The sequence below is a fragment of the Pantherophis guttatus genome, chromosome 8, assembly GCF_059756535.1.
Source record: "Pantherophis guttatus breed Tessera chromosome 8, ASM5975653v1, whole genome shotgun sequence".
Taxonomy (NCBI): Eukaryota; Metazoa; Chordata; class Lepidosauria; order Squamata; family Colubridae; genus Pantherophis; species Pantherophis guttatus.
The window spans coordinates 508,384-530,682 of record NC_142070.1 but is presented as its reverse complement, the minus strand read 5'-3'; the positions used below and the strand labels follow the sequence as shown (position 1 = coordinate 530,682).

Genomic DNA, 22,299 nt, shown 5'->3' with positions numbered 1-22,299 from the left:
CCCTCTGAAATTCCACCCAGCACCCTCGCAACCAAAGCTGGCAGCCCACTGGCCCCCGCCTGGCCCCTCTGGGCCGCTGCCCCTCTTCCCCAGGCCACCCCATTTCCTTTTGGGGTCTGCAGCCACTTAATTGCAGCCACTGGGCTCCTCCCCATTTCTATGGGGAACATAACCAATTTAGAGCGTTGTCTGGTGAGGCTCCCAGGTGTGACTTCCACCCTGGGTGTTTTAAACTCAGGCCAATTCAAATCACAATGGCTACGGCCTCCTAATTAGGAGGCGTTATGGCCTGATTTAAAGAAAAAGCCTTAATTATCACATGAAGTGCAATGTCTTAATTGGGACTCAGATCTCAGAGTTTGCAAAGTTCAGGCTAAATGACTCACAATTAAGCGAGAGGGAGGCTCAGCCTTCAGATCCCTGCTCTTAAGAATCACAGCAAGGCCCAGCTGCTGCCTGCGAGGGTGCCACCCTGATCCCGCACACCAGTCAGGGCAAGCCCTGCCCACCCCGGGCCTCTGGCCCCCAACTCCCCCTGCTTTCTCTGCCAGGCTAAAGAGCTAAAGGGCCAGTCAGCTTTGGATGAAGGCTGTGAGAGCCCCACGGGGGAATTCCCTGGCTGGAATCCAGTTGCCAGAGGAGCCCAGGTTGAGGTGCTCCAGCTACCAGCAAATACAGAAAACCACTGTACAGAGTACGGAGAAGGATCCCCGTAAGCCTTCATCCCAGTGTCCGTTGCACGTGGGAACGGCTGCTTTCCCACTGTAGAGGTAAGGAGTCCTTCTCTGCCGGGGCTTGGATGGGAAGAGGACTTCCAGGATCAAGGCCAGCCCTCTGGCTGCCCTGCAGCCCATCCTAGCTGGGGGTGGTCCATGCTAGTCAGCCCACACCATGCAGACCCTGCAACCGGCTTTAGAGCAAGGGTCTCCAAACTTGGAGACTTCTGGACCTCAACTCCCAGAATTCCCCAGACAGCCGGAATTCTGGGAGTTGAAGTCTTAGAAGTGGCCAAGTTTGGAGACCCTGCTTTGGAGGCTTGGTTTGATGAAAAGGGGAACAGCTGGCATTGGCCCAAATTTCCTCGGGGTTCCCAGAAAGCTTTAAAAAGGGGCCCTTGATACTTGGGAGCCTGGAAAGAAGGGGGCAAGACCGAGACGGGAGGCAGCCCACCCTCTCCCTCCTGCCTGGCAGCGAGCAGGAAGAGACCCAGTGGAAGTGGGAGTCTCCTTGTTGCCACCCGAGAGGCCCCTGCCTCCGTGCCTTGGCCTTCTTCACAGCAAGGGCCTCCGGGGGCCGGTCCCTCCGCGGAGCCCCCACCTCTTGTGGACAAGGCCTCAGGGAGGCAGGAAGCCCCTTCCAACAGCCCAAGTGGGGTGGGCAAGCCAAGGCCTCCACCCCCAAAGGGACCCGGAGAGAAGGATGGTGCAGACGGTGCATCTGTGCTGCAGACACGGCGTGTCACCAAGCTTGAACGCGCACCTTCCTTCAAGTTTCAGCACATGGCTGATTAGCGGTTCATGTTCTGCATAATGTGGCAGCTGTCGCCGGCGTTTTCGGAGGGCCTGCAATGCCTTCCATATGGAAGTTGCTCTCGGGACGCCCAGGCGTTCTCAGGTTTGGTGCTCCAGACCGGCACCTGCCTCGGAGGAGACGGAGGCGCTGAGCGGGCGATGGCAGGGGCTCAGGGCAGGCTCCGAAGCTGGCAGACTCCGGGTGGGGCAGGAAGGGCTGTGTTTACAGTCAACACGGCTGCCATCGATGTCTCCGGTTAGAGCCACAAAACGGGGAAATGAGGGGCCCTGAGCTGGGCGGTTTCCTTGCAGCCGTTTCATGACCCAAACTAGGGAACCTCACCAGGGCTAGCTGGGTCATGGAACACCTGCAAGGAAACCACTCGGCTCAGACAGCCCCCACAAGGAGCCCCCAGTTCAACCCTGACCTACCAGGATCCTCCCTGTTGGACTGGGGAGAGGCAGGCGTTTCTGGGGTAGCAGAGGGACCCTTGTGGATGTCCCCCACTCCGATGCTGAGCCCCCGGCCCAGGACAGGTGCCTCACTCCCCCCCACGCCCTGATCCGACAAGGGAGGCGCCCTCCCCAACCACAGGGCCCTCCATGCTCAAAGGATACGGAACCTTCAAGGCCCTTGAAACATGGGACCCCATGAACCCCCAAAGCTGCCTGCAAGGGGGGGTCCCTTCTCGGCCGCTGCTTTTTCTCCCCTCTGCCGCTGAAGCCACCGTCCTCCGAGGACTCAATTCAACTGAGGTTGCTTCTGGGGCTCCCCAGGGGTTCACATAAACTGCAGCCTCATGACCACAGTCTCGAGTGCGGATCCTCTGCTTCACAGGAACTCCCCCATTCTCCCCCATTCTCCCCCACCACACATCCTATGGCACGTCCTTTGCCTGCAGGAGGCCAAAGGCCACAGTGCCAGTAGTGCCCTCAAGAATCAGGCCCAGGGGAGGGGAGATGAGCACCCCGCTCTCTCTTCCTGGGAACCTGAGCCATCAAGAGCAGCACCAACAGCAGCATTTCACATCTGTGGATGCGCCCCCCTACCCCCACCCCCGGTGCCAAGCAGGGAGCTCAGAACAGGTGCCGCTGAGCCTGGCTGGCTGCTTCCCCAGGGAGCCGAGGGGAGACTGTGGAGTCCCCACAGCAGGAGGGGATGGGAAGGCTCTTCCTGGGGAGGAAAGGAGGAAATCTCGGCGGGGGGGGGGCACACACACTCAGGAGATGAGAGAAGGCAGGCCCAGGAAAGGGGGAACGACTGCAGCCCCCCCCCAGAGGCTGTGCAACAGAGGTGGAGGAACAAAGGCAGGAGGGAGGCCGAGGTGTCTCCTCTGGAACATCCTGCTTCAACCCAACCTTTACTTCCGTGATTGAGTTCAGCTGATTTGAAATTCTATTTTGCAGTTCACTCTTTAGTTTTGATGAGAGACAGAGAGAGAGGGGCTTGCTGAGAAATAGACGACCTTCAGAGTTAGAAGAACATGGCCTGAGATTTGGCTGGCTTTGACACTTGTGGTATGAGAAAATTCAGACTCACGTACATTTTAAAAATCACTGTGTCAGACGTTCCATTTAGAGTATGGAATAGATACAAACCCAGGATATCCCCGAAAACACCTTTGTAGCAGGGATGAAATCCAGCAGGTTCTGACAGGTTCTGGAGAACCTGTAGCAGAAATTTTGAGCAGTTTGGAGAACCAGCAAATACCACCTCTGGCTGATCCCAGAGTGGGGAGGGAATGGGGATTTTGCAGTCTCTTTCCCCTGGAGTCGGATGGGAATGGAGATTTTGCAGTATCCTTCCCCTGCCACACCCACCAAGCCACGCCCACAGAACTGGTAGTAAAAAAAACCTGGATTTCACCACTGCTTTGTAGCTCTCCGCACAAGAAGCATTTTACAGAGAGAAACAGTAGGCAAGCAGTAATAAGTCCTGCAAGATATTAGAATGTTGTCAAGGGGAACACAACATTAAACCAACTGTACAACTGATGGCAGAGAGACATAACTGTAAATGGTTTTCTCATTTATAGTTATCAGAAAAGTTCAAAGTAGACAAAAGAATTTAGGATGTATTGAATACTCTGGCTTTGGAATTGCATACAAATGAGGAGCTAGCCCTTGTTAAAATGTATAAACTTTTATTGAGATTTGAAACAGAAGAAATGAAAGAATGTATGATAAAGTGCGCTAAAAATTGTGGCTATAATACACAGGTGGAACAACGGAGACTACATGATAATCTTCAAGAGAAGTTTTATAAAATGATGTGCCATTGGTATATGACACCAGAGAAATGTTCTAGAATGTATAAAAGCACCTCACAGTTATGAGAAGGGTCATTTTGCTATGTTTGGTAGATGTGTAAAAAAGCTAGAAAATTCCAGATTCAAATATATACATGGATTAAGAGGATTTTAAAAAATAATATACAGCTAAAACCAGAACTTTTCCTTTGGGACTTCTGTTTTGCAACACACACACACCGGAAAAAATGGATGCGTGAGCTATGGCTTTGATGATTAGATAGGACAGACTGTAGAGGGTCACGATATAATTTTAGAGAAAGAAATGAATCTACAACTGTACTCATAACTGCTGTAAAGAAGACTGGAAATTACTTTATATCTTTTTTCTTTTCTATGTTTCTTCTACTTTATTCTTTTCTTTTTTTGTTTTTTCCTTTCTTCCTTTTTCTGGTTTCCTTCTTGTTCATTTTTAATCTTATTTTTAAAACTTTCAATAAAATTAAATCAAACTATATAGAGGTTTGATTAACACAGACTGGGAAAGGACACAGGAGGGAATGACAAAGATCTGGAAGAATGTGGTAGAGGAGCTTTTACTCAGTGTGAATGCTGACAACTCTTTAATGGCACAATATATGACAGACTCCACCACAGTTTCAACTGGGAAACAGTGAGCAAAAATACAAAAATGCTAAGGAATTCCTCTTGGCATTCAGACAAACCAGCCATCAATAGACACATAGTGATGAACCAAATTTACACACCATTCAAAAGAGACCAAAAAAGCTAAGAAGGATAAAAGAAAAGACCAGGAACACATATTCTCCAGCAGCCAACGCCAAGATAAGCAGGGATCAGCACCAGGCAAACAATATGGGTGGAAAACAACATCCAAATCAAAGTAACTACCGAGGAGAAAACCACATCCCCACCCACACTGCCAAGGCAAACCCCTATATATGTATATAAACAGGGAGTAAACCCCACACTCACACACACTGCTGATGTTACCCAGTAAGGTAATGAAATGTCTTCAAAACAACCAAGCTCAGGATGCACCCAAGGACCCCCCAGTTCAACCCTGAGCTACAAATGTTCTCTTCTACTGTTTTTGCTATATTGTACATTTCTCAGACCTGCGCGGTTCTTTCATCCGTTGGTTTTATGGCTGTGCTTTAATTATAAGCCAGCTGCCCAGAATTGAGTAGCTTCTAAATTTAATAAAAATACACTGAAACGAAGGAGCTTCTCATCAATTACGTAGATGTCCTAAAAGTGGAAGCTCTGACCAACACCCAGCAGGACGGAATGAGACGGAAACCTGAGTGGCTGGAAGATGCTGGAACGGCATGTTCCTTTGCATTAATAGAACAAGCGTTTGGCGAATATGACACCCCAAAACACCCTTCCGTCATCCTGGGGGGCCTTGACTCCCCTCTCTTACAGCCCTGTGGGGAGCCCCCCCTCCCAAGTGCCATCTGCGCCCACTTACTTCTCCAGGAGAGACATGATGACGGGAGGCAGAACCAGGATGGGCATGGGCAGGACCACTCTGGTGAGCGCCGTCTCCAGCAGGGCCTGAGGAGACACGGTGGGCGGTTGCTTCAGATTCGTTGCCTGCCCTCCTGCCGGAAACAGGGGGGCTCCGAGTGGGGTGGGGAGACGGCCTTTCTCGCCCGCCCCACGGAAGAGCCCGGCGGGGGTTTGGGCTGGGTCACTCTCACCCCACGGGGGCCGGAAGCTGCCATGTCCACCCTCTGAAGGGCCCTGGCAGATTGCAGCCAAAGGAACGATCTGGAGGACACAAGGGGGGGCATCCCGAGGACGTTGTGCTTCTGCAAACGGGCCCTTCCGCAGCTGTGCGCACCCTGGTGCCTTGGGCATGTCTTGCTGGGCACCTCCTTGGCTCTTGGAAAGAGGGCTGAAAGGCCGAGCCCATCCTCTGACCCCTCCCCATCGCTCTTCATGCCAGCCCTGCAGTTTGCAAAGGTGCCCTCCAAGTGCCTGCCCAGCGTCTGGGCAGCTTGGTCCAGAACCCTTCTGGGCTGCCACGGGAGGGGATTCGTGGGCTGCCACGGAACCTGGGCCTGTGGATCAGCTGCCTGCCCTTGTGGGTTTGCCGAGGCTCAGCCTCTCCCGGACTGTGAAGGGACCCGGGTCTCCTGCACCTGCACTCCCCCCCCCCCCATGCTTTTTGCAAAGTGCCCCCACTCCACGTCCTGGAGGAGGCAGCAGCTTGGGGAGCAGCCGCCCTGGTGCAAAGAGTAGCTGCAGCAAAGCAAAGCTCAGATCTTAGGGGGGGAGGGCGTATGGGGGGGGTCCAAAATAAAAAGCAGTATAAAAATGTTTTGACCGAGGGGGCTGCAGGGGGCTGGCTTGACCCTGCCCCGGAGGCTCTAGCTTCCCAGAGGCTGGTGGTCTCCGGTCCACAGGGGCTCTGCCAGCTGAACAGGTGTTCTCTTTGGGACGGTGTGAAACACAACAGTGACACAATCGTGCCTCTCAGGGACACAATACGTTGAGTGGGGCTTTGTGTAGGTTATCCTGGCAAAGAGCTACTCAGAAGCAGAAAGCACAGGGTGTCTGCCATCTGCAGACTGAACTGGGGGTGGGGGGGGAGGAGGAGCAGGCAGGTGTGGAGGGGGAGTCGGGAAACATCTGGAGCATCTTCCCACAGACACAGCTGGCAATCGCTAATTAATTCCAGGCCGGGAAGTTAGAAACCCTCCTGCCTCCTTTCCTCTTTGCCACTCCACAATCGGGCACGGGACCCTTTCCTCTCAGGGGGCAACTGCGGAGGGAGGGAAAAGGCTTCTTGCTCTCATGGGCCCCAGAAGCGCCAGGACCTTTCCGACCCCTCTGCTGGCAGGGCTTAGGGCACCCCGGGTATGGGGACTCCCCAAAATGCTTGACCAGCAGAGGAATGTCTCCTCATGGCCAGCAGGAGAAATTCCCAGAGGGGCGAAGGGGGTGGGCATCCTTCTTCACTCCCTGAGCAGCAAAGGCAGGCCCAAGAAGCCCGGCCTCTGCATGCCCACCCTATGCCTGACCCTGGTGGGACCCTCAACCCCTCCCCCTAGCGAAAGGCACATACGTGTCTGGCAGCGATCCGGGACGATCCAACCACGTTCCCTTCCTCGTCCAGGACGTCGATCCCTTCCTCCAGTTCCGTGTGCCTCATCAGGACCACGTTGCAAATGTTGGCACTCGCTGGGGGGGAGGGGGAGGAACAGCTGAAAAGCCATGCTGGAAGGAGAGCCCACCCCACATGGGACGGGGGAAAGCCCCCTGCTCCACTGCTTCCAATCCCACAGAAGGGTGGCGGTACCAGAATTTGAACTCTGATCCCCCTGGACCCGGCTGAAATTGCATTTACTGGAGGGAGGAATAGTGTCATAGCTGGGCTACACCCCCTGCCAGCTCCATGCTGAAAGCCCCTCCTGCAGCCCCAAAGTCTCCAATGGAATCACTGCCCCCCCCAGGGGAAAGCATGTCACCCCCACTTCTCCCAAACCACTAGATGCCCTCAGCTTCTCTGGCAGAGCTCTTCCTCCCAGGCTTTCTGTCTCTCCCCCCCCTCGCTCGGTGCCCTCCTCTCCCCCCACAGCACCTTGGGCATCCCCAGCCCCCCCACTTCTCCCCCCCCCAGGCCAAACTGAGGCTGTTCCCAAAGCAGCAGAGAGGAAGCAGCCAGGAAAAGCTCTGGGCACAGCCATGCGGGAGGGAGGGGGAGGGGGAGTCTGGGAGACCCCAGTCTGGAAGCCTTGGGGGCCTGGGCCACAAAATCAGGGAAAGCAGAGGCAGGGCTGCCTGCAGTGCTCCTTGCAAAGCCCAGGGTGGGGGTCTCGGGTGAGTCAGGGGATTGCCTGATCCTGCTATGCCAGACATCGCCCCCCCCCCCAGACTGTGATACCTCCAGCCTGCCTGAAGCCTGGCACCAGGGACCCCAGCGGCACCAGCCTGCGGGAGAGGGCAGAGGGTCTCACCTACGGCAGGGAATGGCACAAATCTCTGGATCAGGAGCCGGGTGGCCGGCGTGAACTGGTTGGCTCTCTGGATGAGAAGGTTAAGGCCCACCTGCGGGGGAAGCAAGCCGAGGGAGGTCAGGGGGCTGAGCCCCTCACTTGCTGGGCGTCCAAGGGAGGGATTCTTCCTGCTTCCGCCCCCTCCCCCCAATTCCCTCTGCTAAATGCTCATCGCCTGAAGACAAACCTTCCTGGAAATCTGAACGTGGCAGGTTGTGAGAGCAAAATCCCCCCACACCCTGAGGAGCAGAAGGCTGTCCCGAGATTCAGGAGTGCATCACTGCACCACCTTTAAACAGGAGACGACGTCCCCAGACCAACCCCCACAAAAGCGTGGCAAAGGGAACCACAACACACCTACCCTCCACGTGGCATCTGCCCTTCGCAAGGAAGCCCCCTTGGCCTCTCAGATGATGTGGGGCAGCAGTCAAGCAAACTAAGACTAGGAACCTTCAATTCTACCCCCCCCACCGCAAGACCAGAGGCAAAGCCCATCATCCACTTCCTTTCCCAAGGGGAAGGTTGATGGCTTCAGCCAGAGAGCGGCCCAGCCGAGACCAAGGCTGCTGTCCTCAAGGCCGAGCACGGTTCTCTCGCGGTGCTAAGTGGTCAGCGGAGCCAGGACGGTGGGGGTCCCTCTGCTCCACGGCAGATGCTGGTGGGAGATTCGCAGACTATCAACGCATCTGAGCAGCTTCTGGCAGACAATTATCAAGGTGGGCAGAAGGACGGAGGAAAGCCGCAGGGCACCTTCACCAGAGAAATGGTGTTGCTGAGAGGCGGAGCAGGGCAGGTGACCGGCGGGAGGAGAGAAAATGAGAAGCCGGTGGGAGAACTGGACCAAGGGGCCAGGACCCTGGGACAGAAGAGGGGTCATTGTGGGCAGAGCTCTGCATGCTCCTTGGCAGCATCTTGCTGGTCAGTCTAGTGCAGGGATAGGCAACGATGCCAACTTTATGACCTGTGGACTTCAACTCCCAGAATTCCCGAGACAGCTTTGCCCCCACCCCACGTCCAAAACTGAGCCTGCTCATTGGCTGAAACGCTGGAGATGGGGGGGGACTGTCTTGGGGCCACCTCCACCTCTATGGGGCAGCACAAGACCAGCAAAGCACTTCCTCCCCACAGATCCTGGGTACCCGAACCCCCTCATGCCACTCCAGCCCTGTGGGGATCCTCACCCCACAGGCTTTGGGGGGGAGTATCTTCTTGCTGCTTCTCGCTCACCCCCCCACACCCAAGAGGGGAAAAAAGAAGCCTTAAAGGGCCACTCACCGCAATGGAGACGGCACTGACCACGGCCCCCAGGTAGCCCTGGATGAACTTGGAGGTTGGAGACGGCTGGGAAGGAGGAGGAAGAGGACAAGAAAGAATGGTGGGAAATTAATCAAGGAGAGAGGCAACCTAGAATTAAGGAGAAACTTCCTAACAGTGAGGACAATTAACCAGTGGAACAGCTCGCCACCAGAAGTTGTGGGTGCTCCAACACTTGAAGTTTTTAAGAAGAGACTGGACAGCCACCTATTTGAAATAATATAAGATTTCCTGCTTGAGCAGGGGGTTGGACTAGAAGACCTCCAAGGTCCCAGTTCTATTCTGATTAATAGAAGGCAGCACCTGGGATCACAAGCAGGAAACCAAGACATGGAGGGGGGGTGTTTAGGGTTAGGCATGCCTCCTCCCAGCCCTTGGTTTGCAGCCCCCGAGACTCCCCTGCTGAAAGCGGCCAGCTCTTCGCAGCTCCTCCTCCTCCTCCTCTGGGCAGCAGAGCCCCCGCCCTAAATCCTCTGGCCATGCAGCTGGGCGTTCTGGGGCCAGAGACTCAGCGGGGCAGGAGGCCTGGGCGGGGCAGGGAAGGCTGGCTGGCTGGGCTCCAACAGCTGGATGGTGGGCCCCTTGGAGGAGGAGCAGGGTGGTCCCTTCAGGGCTGCAGAGCTGGCCATGTGGCAGGAAGTTCTGACCTTCCCGAGAGACAGGCAGATGCTGTGCCCAGCCCCAAAGGATGGCAGAGGGGTCTGATGTGAAGGCCTAGCCGAGTCCTGGCATCTGGACCTCTGGCCAGGGCGTGATGTGCTGACCAGTCCCTGCCACTGGAGCTCTCCCTGCACCCCAGGAGGATGATCTGGGCCAGGGGAACCAAGCCGGAGGGCCCCCTGTGCTCTCTTGTGGAGACCCCCCCCTCACCTTGGTTGCGTTCCGGTTTGCATAGTTGACACAGGCGTTGTGGCTCTGGTTCAACCACTAAGGAGAAGGGAGAAGAGAGAGGGACGGAGCCCTGGTTAAAAGGCAGCGGGAGAGAGGGTCAGCTCAGGCAAGAGGCGGAAAGTCCACTGGCAGAACTGCTGTGGGAGAAAGAGGAGGGGGCCGAGTGGCCGGAAGCAGCCCTTCCAGGTGAGCCTCTGGCCAGCACAGAAAGCCTCTGCTTGTCCAGTCCAGGCGATGCTGCTCCTATCTGAGAGACAAAGAGCCCCCAGAGGCCCAACAGCTCACCACTCTCTCCCTGGCCGGTACTCACCTGCCGGTACGCACAGGCACACCCACCCCACGCCCCTCCCCTGGCCTGCCTGCTTTTCCAGGTCAAATTGGGTCCTCCCCAACCGTGGCTGCTCTATCACTACCCTGCGGGGAGGGAGAGGGGGGAGCGCGCCAGTCCCCAGGGGGCTCTCCAGAGCCATTTCCACCTTGGCTGGTGCTGTCTGCACAGGGAGAGACAATTCGGTGAGCCGCTCTGGGAGCAGCCCCCCCTCCCCCTCCACGACCGGCCTTGGAAGCAGGACAGGGCCCTGGGGCTCTGCTTGCTGCCTTCCTCCAGGGGAGCTTCCTAGCCCAGGGCAAGGTTCCAGCTGTGGCAGGGCAGCCCTGAGACGGGGAGAGGTCAGTGTGCGTGTGCATGTGCGTGCGTGTGTGTGTTGTGTGTCTCTGAGCAGCTTGGTGCTATGAGCTGAGCTGTGCTGGGTGCTTACCTCCACCGGCCCTGCCTGCCCTTCTACTAAGAGTGGCTCTGCGGGGGCTGCTCTGTCCCTCTCCAGCTGCTGGCAGGACCTGGCAAAGGAGGCTGAGCCGAGAGCAGAGAAGAAGGGAAGAGGGAGAGAGAGAAGGAGAGAGCGAGAGAGTCAGAGAAGGAAATGCGAGGCGAGAGGAAGGAAAGTGGCAAGAAAGGCAGGGCAACCTGTGCCAGGCGGAAGGAGAACAGAGGTCTTGAGGGGGGGAGTATGGAGGCAAAGCCCCCCCACCCCCTCAGGCGAAACAGCTTTCCAGACCTCTTGCAGAAAGTGGAATGGGAGGTGGGTTTACCTTAAGTTAACTCAGCCTGAATGCCAGGCCTGCCACGCTCTGCACCACAGTAACTCAGGCTGGCCTTCCACCTGGAGAGAGAGCTCTCTCTTCCACAATACAGACGCACACAGACACAGAGGTCTTGCTTTGCACATTCCTTTCAGTTTCTGCCCTTCCAAGCTGCTGACAATGCAAAACCTGCCATTTTCTTGGTTTCTTTTTCTGCAGGCTCACCGGACATCCTCACAACCACAAACAAGGGAAACAACTCACTTTTTAGGAGGAGAACAAACGCATCGGCCTAGCCCCGTCTGGGGAACAGAGACCGGCTTTGGTCTGGGTGTCTCGTCCGGAAGAGCCCAGGGACCATCTCAGCAGACAGTTGGGGGTCCCTCAGTCTGGCCTGTGACAAGATCCGGCCCGGCCCCCCAACACGGCCTTGGCAGCCGGAGGACTGGGGAGCATCCACAGCGGCCCCCTCCCTTTGGACCCCTAGTTCAGGAAGGCCTGGGGTGCTGTAGCGGGGGGGGGGGGGGGGGCTGCAGAACTGATGAGAATCCAGAGGGCAGGAGAGGGAAGAAAATGGATATAGGACGATGGAGGGAAGAGGCAGATAAGGAGGGGAAGGGATCCTGGCTCTCCCAGAGAAAGCAAGGCGATGGGCCCAGAAGGACAGCAACCATTCATGAACGATGACAGCTGCCCACAAGTTGCTTTGCAGAGTGAGATGGGTGGCACAGAAGATGGATGGATGGATGGATGAAGGCAGGCAGGCAGGCAGGTAGGCCTGAGGAGGGGATCACTGCTTGAAACACGCAGCTGGCAGAGGCTCCTCCTCCAGGGGATGATGGGCACACGCGTGCTCCTTACCTGCCAGAAGATGGTGGAGGCCAGGGTCTGGTTTGGCAGCAGGAGACCCACAACCTATGAGAGGAAAGGGCAGATTTCAAACACAAGGAAGGCACAAATGCCAGGCGGGCTGAGCCCCTCCGGAGGGCCCCCAATGCTCCCTGGGCATAAAACGAACGTGGGCAAGCATCGGTGGGTGAGAAGCCTCACCCTGGGCACGCCTGCCACCTGCAGAAAGGGAGGAGCTGTTTCAGCACCCATCCAGCCCGAAGAAAAGGGGCTCCCCAGGCAGAGCCCCTCCCCTGGACCCTGGCTTTGGCCCACAGGAAGCAGACAAAACGTTGCTCCCTGCCCTCCCGCCCCCGCTGGCGATTGTTCCCCAGATTCGGGGGGGGGGGGGGAAATGCAGAGAGCCTCTGCCCACCTGGGGGATGCTGCTTTTTGGGGGGCCATCAGGCTGGCAGGGAGAGGAGGCTTCAGCCTGCAAACCTGAGTCTTATCTGCAAAGTAACCCTGGGTTAATAACGATCCATTTAGTGACCACTCAAAGCTACAGTTGCTCTGAGAATTATTCACAAGTGGTCCTCGCACTTACAACCGTCACAGCCAGCACCTATATACAAAGACACAGTGTTCCGGGGTCAGACGGTTGCCACTAGTGACTTTATCAGCCGGCTTCTGACAGGCAGAATCAACAGGGAGAGCCAGGGTCGTGTGATTCGCCTAGCAACTGCACTGATTCGCTTAACAACCAGGGCAAAAAGGTCATAAAATCAGGCATTGCTTAACTGCCTTGCTTAACAATGGAAATTCTGGTCCCGACTGTGGCCGTAAGCCGAGGACAGTCTGTACCCTAGTTCAGGGGTCTCCAGCCTTGGCAACGTTAAGCCTGGCGGACTAACTAACAGCTGCCTGGGGAATTCTGGGAGTTGAAGTCCGCCAGGCTTAACGTTGCCAAGGTTGGAGACCCCTGCCCTAATTCTTTTTCTTGAGGGACAGGTGGGTCCTGGTGGGGGGGGGGGGAAGGCATGGAATGGCTAGAAATGAATGAGAGACAGCTGCACATCCCCCCAGATCGGGGGAGGGGGAGACACGTGGGCGAGGGGGCTGCCTGCAAGAGGCACGCTGAGCGCCATTCCTCCATCTGGGCCGGGGTCTGCCAAAAACCTACGGCTTCCTTGCTCGTTCCTGGCGGAGAGGAAGACAACAACGAGCAAACCCCCAGAAATGGATTCTCCATGGAGCTGCACAGAAGAGGCAGAAAGGATTCTGGGGACTCGGGGAAAGGCAGCCATTCCAAGCCCCCCACCCCCATTCACGGATCCCATCGGAGACAAAGACCCAGGTCCTGCTTTGCTTCAGATGGCCTCCTGCACTATGGATGAGGCAGGCAGAAATTCAATTGCCTTGCCGACACCTTGTGTGGGCCATACATCTGTGCACCCCCCCCCACCCCCCCCCCGGCCATGAATGGAGAATCTACCAGGGCTGCCCTCGAAGGCCAGAACCCAGGGGGCTTCTGAGGGGGAGGTCAGCTGAGGCCAGAAGCCTGGATGGTCTTAGCACCAAGTTCAGTCTTCCTTCAACTGGAGCCCCAGAGCGGGGAGTAGGAGGGGGGAAGGAGGAGGAAAAAGAAAGGAAGGAGGAAGGAAGGAAGGAGGAGGAGCAGGAAGGAGGAGGAAGAAGGAAGGAGGAAGAAGAGGTTGAGGAAGAAGGAAGGAAGCAGGAGGAAAAGGAAGCAGGAGGAAGAAAGTGAGGAAGAAGGAAGGAAGGAAAGGAAAATACAAAAAAGAATGAGAAGGAGGGATGGAGGGAGGAAAGAAAGAATACAAAAGGAGGAAGGGAGGAAGGAAGGGAGTTCCCAGCCTCCATCCATCCTCAAAACACCCCCTCCTTCCTTCCCAGTATGCTCAGTTGAAAACTCAGACGGGGATTGAGGGAGCTGCCAATTATGTCACTACATTTCACAGATCAATTGGCATAAATGTTAAAATTAAAATGTAACATTTGAAAATCATTTTTTTTTGCTTTATGACAAGGGGTTCCAGTTTATCATTTACAGCTTGCAAAACGGAGCTCTGCTGACAGCTCTCAGCTCCTCTGACAGGTCTGGATTTGGGCCGATTCTGGTGTCAACCTGATCGCTAACTCAAATTTGTGTTTAACTTTTTGCAAAGTTAATTACAGATTACCACCCAAATGTTAAACATAAATAAGGACACCTTTCCCCTCTTTACGCTGGGAACCCTGCCATGCCTTCCTTCAAGAGATCATTACTGCAAGGCCCATATGTCTCCGGCAATGTGGCCAGAACGCTCCCCGAAGAGACGGAGGGAGGGGTGGCCCCCCAGGAGGAGAAGGGCGGCAACGGGGGCCAGTGTTTCCCCCGGAAGGAGACAAGGCGAGGGGCTGGAGCTGCTGCAGGCCTGGACACGCACAGGGCTGCCCCAAGCAAAGGCCTCCCCACCGGAACCTCACAAAATGGCAGCCAAATGTTGCTCAATAGCGCTTCTCTGACTGCAGGTCTCCTCGTCCATCCCTGTCCCAGACGCTGCCTCTGCTGGCTGAGCCAGCCGTCCCGTTTCCTGGTCCTTCACCCACCAGTAGCAGCCATGCTGGACGGAGGCAGAGGGCAGCCCGCCCACTTCAGCCGGCCCCAAAGAGGAAAGGGGTCTTTGATGCGCCCAATCAGCCCCCGGGGCCATCTGGGGGCCCCAGGTAGCCTAGTAATGCAGCGGCAAGCAGACGAGGGTCTCCCGGGGGGCTTCTTGGTACATAAGGAGCCTGTGAGTAACGTCCTGACTGAACCAGAGAACCGGAAGTCAATGCTAAGAAAGGCATTTCTTGCTACGCAGAATGAAGGTGCAAGGCTTTCACACTTACAATAGGCGTGCCAAAAGGAATGTAACCTAAGGAAAAAAGAAAGGCATCGTTTGAGACCCAGATGCTCCCCCACCCCCAAGAGGAGTTGCTGGATGGGAGCTGCGAGAACTCAGGTGACCACTGGGGGGCAGCACAGAAGTTCCACCTGGGCCATCTAATGGCCGGCCAGAGTTTTGCAGCCAGGATTCCCAAATGGGGGTAAACCAAAACCTCCAGAATGCCCAACCACAGGAGGAACCCTGGGATCTATTCTAGAGGAATACATCTAGAACCTGTCGAGTGGCGGAAGGAGGCTCTTATAGCTATTCCCTTAGTGAGTCTACGCTGCCTTTTCTTTCTCCCATGAGAAGCCACAGAGCAACAGGGTTTCACACAAGGGCAGAGTGTGAATTTACAGGCACAGGACCCCCGGAATTGAGGAAGGTCATGTGGGCTCATTAACCTCATTAGCCAATCCAGGTCACCTGAAGGGGTTGGGAATCCTAGGGTTGAGTGCGACTCCTGAACCATCAGGTCCAGCCCCACACTCAGGGCAGGAGGCCAGCTTCAAGCACCCTGGGCAGATGGCTCTCCCTGATTAACCGTCTGGGATCCGTCAGGGTGACCAACCGTTCTCGTCATCCTCACCCTCCTTACCCGCTTGGTCATTTACAGTGGGGTGGAGGCGAGGAAGGTGGAGGGGCCCTCGGCTTCTGGGATTGGGCTTTCCACTGAAGGCGAGGAAGAGAAGAATTTCTCCCGCTGAGCTAGAGAGGGCCACGGAAGGGCTGAACCAGGCACTGACCGCACAGAGAAGCACCAAGGTTTGGAGAAGGTGAGCGCCCGAAACCCAGCAAACCTCCACGGGGCCATACCTGACATTCGGAAAGGCATGAAAATGGTCTCGTTCGTGTCCGGGTGGATGATGGCCTAGAAAAGGAGGAGACGCAGTGAAATTGGAGGCAGCTTCCCCAGAAACCCCCACCCTCCCAAGCAGACCAGGCAGGAAACACCCCCAGATGAGCTCAGTCTAGTTCATTGTAAGGCTACTATCTTGCAAATGTGAAGGTACAAACCTCCCGCTGTCTCTTTTACAGCCTGAGATGTTCAGACAGCTCATTTCTAAGTTTTTTTCCCCTTTTTAACCCTTTTCTCAGCTGTGGCTCCTTCCCCTCTCATCTGACCCCTCCCTCACTAGGCAGCAAAACAACAAAACAACAACAAAATTGGTTTCTTGGCACATGGGGGGAGATCAAAATCACCCCCCCCAGCCACCCAGGCTGAAGTCAAGCTAACTGGGGTGGAGGTGGAGGAAGAAAAACCTGCCTTATCCTTATGGGAATGCAGAGGAATCCCATCTCTTCCCAACCCAGGCTCTGGGATGGCTGGGCCCCTAAGGCCTTGCGCTCCGGAGAAGCCGGTGGCAAAAGGAAGGCTACTCGGGGACCGAGAGGCCCCGGCCGTCACAAGGGAGCCCTGCCTTCCCCGTCAGGGCCAAGGGTGGCACCAGGAGAAGCAGCCTCCGTCACCCAGGAGGGACTCTGAGCAGGTTACCTGTTTTATTTTCTGTGCTCTCCAAAGCTGGAAAAGCAAAAGACACGGTTAAGGAGGCTGGTTCAAATCCGCAGGCTGAAGGCAACAAGAGAGAACCCTACCCAAAGGGCAGCTTTGAGGGGGGGAGGGCAAGGAGGAGAGCAGGTCAAATTCACTGGAGGGAAGGAACAGATCATCCCAAAACCCACGGCAGGGCAGGGGGCAGGGACTGACTAACCCTGCCCTACAACCTGAACCAGAGAGATGCTTGTAGAGGGGGCCAGGTGTGCTGCAGCTGGTAAAATGGGGTGGGTGCAACTTTTCCGCCCTCTTGGGGCAAGGAAGGGGCTCTTCCTCTCCTAGGCCAATCAAGGCAGAATCCCAGGCAGAAGATGCGGCCAACGGGCCCTCAGGAGAAGGGCTGGCTGGGCCTCTGCAGCCCCGTCCTAGAAGGACCACTGAATTCAAGGATACGGTTTTTGATGTCCCTCTCGGGTCCTGCCCTGCCCACAGCCAAGGGCCTCTAGGCAGCCCATCCCAAAACAAGTCTCCAAAATCTGAGGGGCCTGTGTTTCTTGGTGGACATCTGGACACTTCCGTGGCTGAGACATCTGAAGACATCTCAGTCTGCATCTGGAGAAGACTGTTTCTCAGGTCAGGCCAGCTCCCTTTTTGCCACACAGAAATAAGTTTGCGGTGCCTTAGCCAGGAAACTTGTTGAATAAAAGCAGGAAAATGGTGTCACAGAGAAGCCAAACGCAATCAGGATTTCCGTATGAGAATCTCACCAAGGATTGGAAGAAGCTCTTTTGTGGCTCAGGGTTTCTGATCAGGTAAAGAAGGGAAGAGGCAGCCCTTCTTTCAGCTGCCCAGGAAGCTCTTCTGTCGTGGTTCCCACACACAAACCGAGTCTGTAGTATTTTAGGGGATTATTTTTGAGCACATCTACAAAATTTAATGGAACTGCAATTCATTTCATACCGTATTCAGCTGCTTGACAAGCCTTCCCCAACCTGCTGCCCTCCTAATGTGATGGAACAATTCATCATCCCAGCCAGCGTGGTCCTTGACGCCCTACACATCCAGAGGCACCAGGGTGGCCAAGGCTGACAAGCTGCCTGCCCGTCCTTCATCCTTTGGGCAAGAGGGACCGTCTGGATGACACCTGCCCCCCCCCCCGTGGTCTCCTCTTTCCCATCAGCCTTTTCCTCCTCACATCAACCTCCTCTTCAGAGCACACCCTGCTGGGCTCTGCTCGGTTTGCTTTCGGTGCTTAAATTGGCCTCCAAAACACTTTTTAGCACCCGAGCCAGCCCAGCCACTTCCGAATGATTGGACGTGTGGCTGACTGAGAGACATCAGGGCTCGAATAGCCGGGGTGGGAAAACTGGCCAGGCGCCTGGCTGTCCTCCAGCTGTGCAAATCAGAGGCTCAATCTTCTCCTGGTCGCACCCAGCCGAGCCCACGAGGAGCCCTGCCACAGCCAGGGGATTTACATAGGTGTAAAACAGCAAAAGCACCAGCAGAAGAATTCTGCATGGCACAAAGTAATAAAAATTCAGAGCACTTAAATAACACTTTACCACTGTTAATTAATTAGTCCTCACAACGTCCTCGAAGGAAGTTGGAATGGAGGGAAGGAAGCTTGGAATGATTCAGCTGCCGCCTGGTCACTAAATGGAGCAGATCCCAAAGGCTCTCCCAGGGGGGCCTCTCACACAATTGTGTGGACTGCAGGGGGCATCTGCAGGTGAGAAAAGGCTCTTTTCTAAGGCTAATTAAGGCTGGGGAGAAAAGGGAGTGTGTGTGTGTGTGTGTGAGAGAGAGAGAGAGAGAGAGAATGACTATCCTAGTTTGGCCAGGAAACAGGTAGTGGGGAGGGCTGAAGAGGCGCCCCCCCCTCCAATGTTGATTCTCTCCCAAAAGGTCTCTGAAATTCCCTGATCTTGTTTGGGATCTTTGGCTTTTCTTCTGGCTGACTTTCATCATTTGCTCTGACATCCAGTTTGCTTTCTTATCTTCCTTGGTCTTCTTCTCAAGTTCAGCCCTTGCAGGGTCTTTTATTTCCTTCCACAGTTCCTCTGGTTCCTGATCCATGAGAGCCGGGGGGGGGGGCGATTTCTTTGTGCCCAGGCCCAAACCCAGAGCCATGGGAGCCGGTTGGCTGGCTTGGGACTTGCTCACTTACAGTCTGTGGTCCGTGCCAGTCAGCCCTGGCCAGCTGTCTGCTGGTGCAGCCCAGATCTACGGCAACCTTCATCAGAAGAAGAGGAAGCAGCCCTCCTTCCTTGGAAGCTGCTCCGTGGAACCTGCTGGCTTCTGTCTGAGATGCCTGCTGCCTTTCTACCTGGATTTTGCAGGGCAGAGAAGGGAGAAATGCCCGGGGCCCATTGCAGCTCCTGGCCCTGCAACTTCGGGACTGTTCCACAATCTGCCCAAGCACAGGCCTGGCCCTGGAGACCCCCAGGCGAAGGGCGGACCCCGATCTCCCCAGCAGTAGCTGAAACCAGAGCTAAGAGCTGGGATCTGGGCCAGGAGAAGCTCCTTTATTTCAGAATTCAGAACTCAAGTGCTTTAGGGCATCTATGAAATATGGGTAGTCCTCAACTTTCAACCGGGCACTTAGCAAACACTCGAAGTTGTGTCCTGCCTGGAAAAAAGGGAATTACGACCCTGCTCTGAAATTCGAATGGTTGCCACCCTCCCTCCCTCCCCATGGCCAAATGGCTTCAGGGGCTTCACTTCACTACACAACTGCACTTATGGGTCACGCAATCATGCAACTGTGTTTTATGATATTTTTGGAAAACTACAATATGGCAAGCAATGCGTTTGCTTAATACCATGGTGTTCATTTTATGACCACCATGTTCACTTAATGACCACCACAAAAAAAAAGCTTGTAAAATCATGTTACATGGCCAACTTGATTTATGACCGTCACTACATATGACCGTAATGAGCAGGCTCTGTTGTGGTCGTATGTTAAGGGCTGCCTGCGTGGGCTCTCATCAGCTGTCCAACATGGCCAAAGCATCAAATGCCGCTGGATGCCAGCTATTAAGTAATGCCAATTATGGAATCCAAACTATCAAACACTTGAGCCTGGATCAAGGAGGATCAAAGGAAAATACTTGAAAAACACCTGGCAGCTCCACCGGGCCCATTCCTGCCCTTTTGGGGGGATCTTCTGAGATCTCACAGGAGGGGATTCCTCCCCCAAAGACATTGCCCTCCACAAACGCCGCCATTCTTGAGAAGAGACGCTCGAGGGCCCTTTGTGCCAACAGGGCAGGGACTACTGATAGACGAGCAGGAAGGGCACAGCTGGCACACACCTGGCCTCCGCATCCTCTGGTTACCTAACCTCTGGTTGTCCCCACCCTGGGCCCAGGTCTCTCCTTCAGGAGAGGGTGGGGGTTCCTTCCTTCCGATCACCTCTTTGTTGGTGGTTCCTGGGGGCAGCGAGCCGTGCTTGTAGTCCTCCAGCAGCTGCATGGCTTCCTTGAGGCGACTCTGAAAAGACAGCAAGCATCACCTGCACCCCTGAGGAAAGGAAAAGGACCAGGGCCCCGCAGGGCCTCCCATTTCTGGGCAATGTCCTTGGCTGGGGAAGGGAACAAGAGAGGGGAGCCGGGGCTGTGCGTGGGATCCCCCGAGAAGAGGGCCACCAAGCAACTGCTAGCAAGGCTCGAAGCCATTGGCAAGGCCTTGTCTCAACTCCCCTTTTAAGCAAGGGGGTCTGTCTTGAGAGAAGGGAGGACACCCTGCTGGCCATGCCAGCGGCCCCAGAGCGGGCAAGAAGTCCATGAGGGGCAGCCGATGGGGCCGATGGCAAGGGAAGCAGATGGGGGCACTCGGCTTCTTCCTCGCCCAGACTGATAATTCAGAGGGTTCCTCCCAAATCAGACAGAAGCCCCCATGGGAGAGTTCATGTATTTGTTTATTTATTCAATAAATCAATATGGCCGGCCAACTCACCCACGGCATGTACTACCATCATGTAATTGCTCTAAAGCAGGGGTGTCAAACTCGCAGCCTGCGGGCCGGATGTGTCACGCACTGGCCAGGCCACCCCCAGTTTAGCAAAGGGGAAAAAAGTTGCGATACGTCACGTGATAACGCGTCATCGCAAGTTTGACACCCATGCTCTAAAGCTTTTCCAAGTCCCTTCGTTTCAGCCCTGCAAGCCACTCAGGCACGTATGTCAGGTAGACCCTTGGAAGCCCCCATTCCAAGACCTTCTCTTCCCTCTGAGCTAGGAGTCCAGTGCTGTGTGCCCCCCCCCCCATTCCTCCACCAGCCACCCTTTTCTTGAAGGGTCTTTGCTGCGCTCTGAGCTGGGTTCTTGCAGATGTTTCATCACCCAACTAGCTAACATCATCAGAGTGAACCCTGACCCCTTCTAGCACTGATGATGTGACCTAGTTGGGTCATGAAAGGGCTGCAAGACAGCAACCCAGCTCAGAAAGCACCCAGGGCCCCGTAGTCCTCCTCCCCCCAAACTCCACTCCCTCCTAGCACTGATGACCTTCCCTAGCTGGGTCCTGAAACATCTGCAAGGAAGCCACCCAGCTCAGAGAGCACCCAGGGCCCCTCAGTTCAACCCTGAGCTCCAAAGATTCTCCTTTTTTGGTACACAGGCAGCGCAATGGGAGACGATGTGGGGAAGAGTGAAGAAATTTGCCAGATCAGAGAAGGGCAGCACCCAATGGCAGACACTGGACAAATGACCAAGTTCATCTCGTAAGATGGATTTTTCCCCTAATTGCAGCCAGGGACCCAAATCGTCCCCTAGTACAACTGCTCTCAGTGGGGCAGCCCCAGAACAGCCCTAGAGGCGGGAGGGGAGGGGGCATCCAAGGCCTAGAGGAGGAGAGCCAAGGCCTCCCACCGCCTGCGGGCTTGAGCCTCCAGAGCCAGGCCGGTGAATGGTAACCAAGCAGCCAAGAAAGTGACCCATTTTCCTGTGAAAAGGCAGCCAAACTCTGCTTAGCATTCCAGGGAGACTCTCTCCTCCTCCTCCTCCTCATTAGCATGTTTTTGGACACCCGAATTGTCCAACTCCAGGCCTTCTTTGCAGCCCGTCTCTGTGCTTCCCTCCGCTCTTCTGAATGAAGACCCAGAAAATGCATCAATGGACCTTCTTGTCCTCTCCTGGTTACTATAACAACCTTGGCAGGGCCCAGCTGGCCGCACAGGACCAATGCCCCCCCTCCCCCCCAGCAGCACAAAATGGCCCAGGCTTGCCTGAGAGGCTTTGGGCAACTCTGCACCCTCTTTTTGGGGGGCTGAGAGAGAAGCTTGCCCTGAGGGAAGACACAGGAGTGCAAAGCTGAGCAAAGTGGGCCTGGATGCAAGCAGGGAGGTGGGGGGACTCCCACAGCCAGGAGGTGAAGCCCCCCCCCCCCAACCTGGGACCTGGCCCAAGCAGAAGCGAATAGGAATGCCCCCTGCCTTGCCCTAACCCTTCACTCCACTGCCTTCTTCCTTGGCTGCGGCTGCTGGCATCCCAATACTGCTGCCCCAATCTGTAAGATTAGATAGATAAGATAACCTTTATTGTCATTTTTTTTCCCTGTGGGTACACTGGTACCCATTAAAAAGGAAATTCTGTTGCCTGCTCTCAAAAGTGGACACATACATAACACAACACATAAACATCTCTACTTACAACAGGTCGCTTAGTGACCATTTGATGTTGCAAGAGACCCCCCCCAAGGTACTTAACACCTGATTCTGAAGGTCTGACTGCTCCCCCCTCCCCACCATCCTGTGATGGCATTTTGGGATGAGATCAGCAGCTGTTTGCAGCATTCCACACGCCCCTGAATGTGGTTGCCAAAAACCGCATTTACATCTGGGTCCTGGCAAGAAGTGTTTGCGACTGCCCCAAAAGAGTCATTCATATGCTGACCCACTTTAAAATGGCCAGGCTCCGTTACAGTTGTAAGTCGAGGACTACCTGTGCCACTACAACAACAGCCACCC

General features: G+C 55.4%; 1 protein-coding gene across 3 annotated transcripts in view; it reads right to left on the bottom strand.

Annotated features, from left to right (window-relative positions):
• Positions 1–22,299, bottom strand: part of SFXN5 (sideroflexin 5) — a 52,567-nt gene that overhangs the window by 16,904 nt on the left and 13,364 nt on the right. Inside the window, exons 3-12 of one of the 3 annotated variants that reach the window (XM_034426097.3) lie at positions 19,747–19,824; positions 16,330–16,356; positions 15,651–15,705; positions 14,797–14,822; positions 11,935–11,988; positions 9,973–10,029; positions 9,064–9,129; positions 7,750–7,840; positions 6,858–6,973; positions 5,256–5,341 (exon numbers count right to left, since the gene is read on the bottom strand). In XM_034426097.3, the coding sequence (XP_034281988.2) occupies positions 5,256–5,341; positions 6,858–6,973; positions 7,750–7,840; positions 9,064–9,129; positions 9,973–10,029; positions 11,935–11,988; positions 14,797–14,822; positions 15,651–15,705; positions 16,330–16,356; positions 19,747–19,824 (656 nt within the window). Of the gene's footprint in view, positions 1–5,255; positions 5,342–6,857; positions 6,974–7,749; positions 7,841–9,063; positions 9,130–9,972; positions 10,030–11,934; positions 11,989–14,796; positions 14,823–15,650; positions 15,706–16,329; positions 16,357–16,782; positions 18,656–19,746; positions 19,825–22,299 lie in introns of those variants that run through there. The other 2 variants (XM_034426098.3, XM_087875364.1) reach the window with 2 other exon arrangements.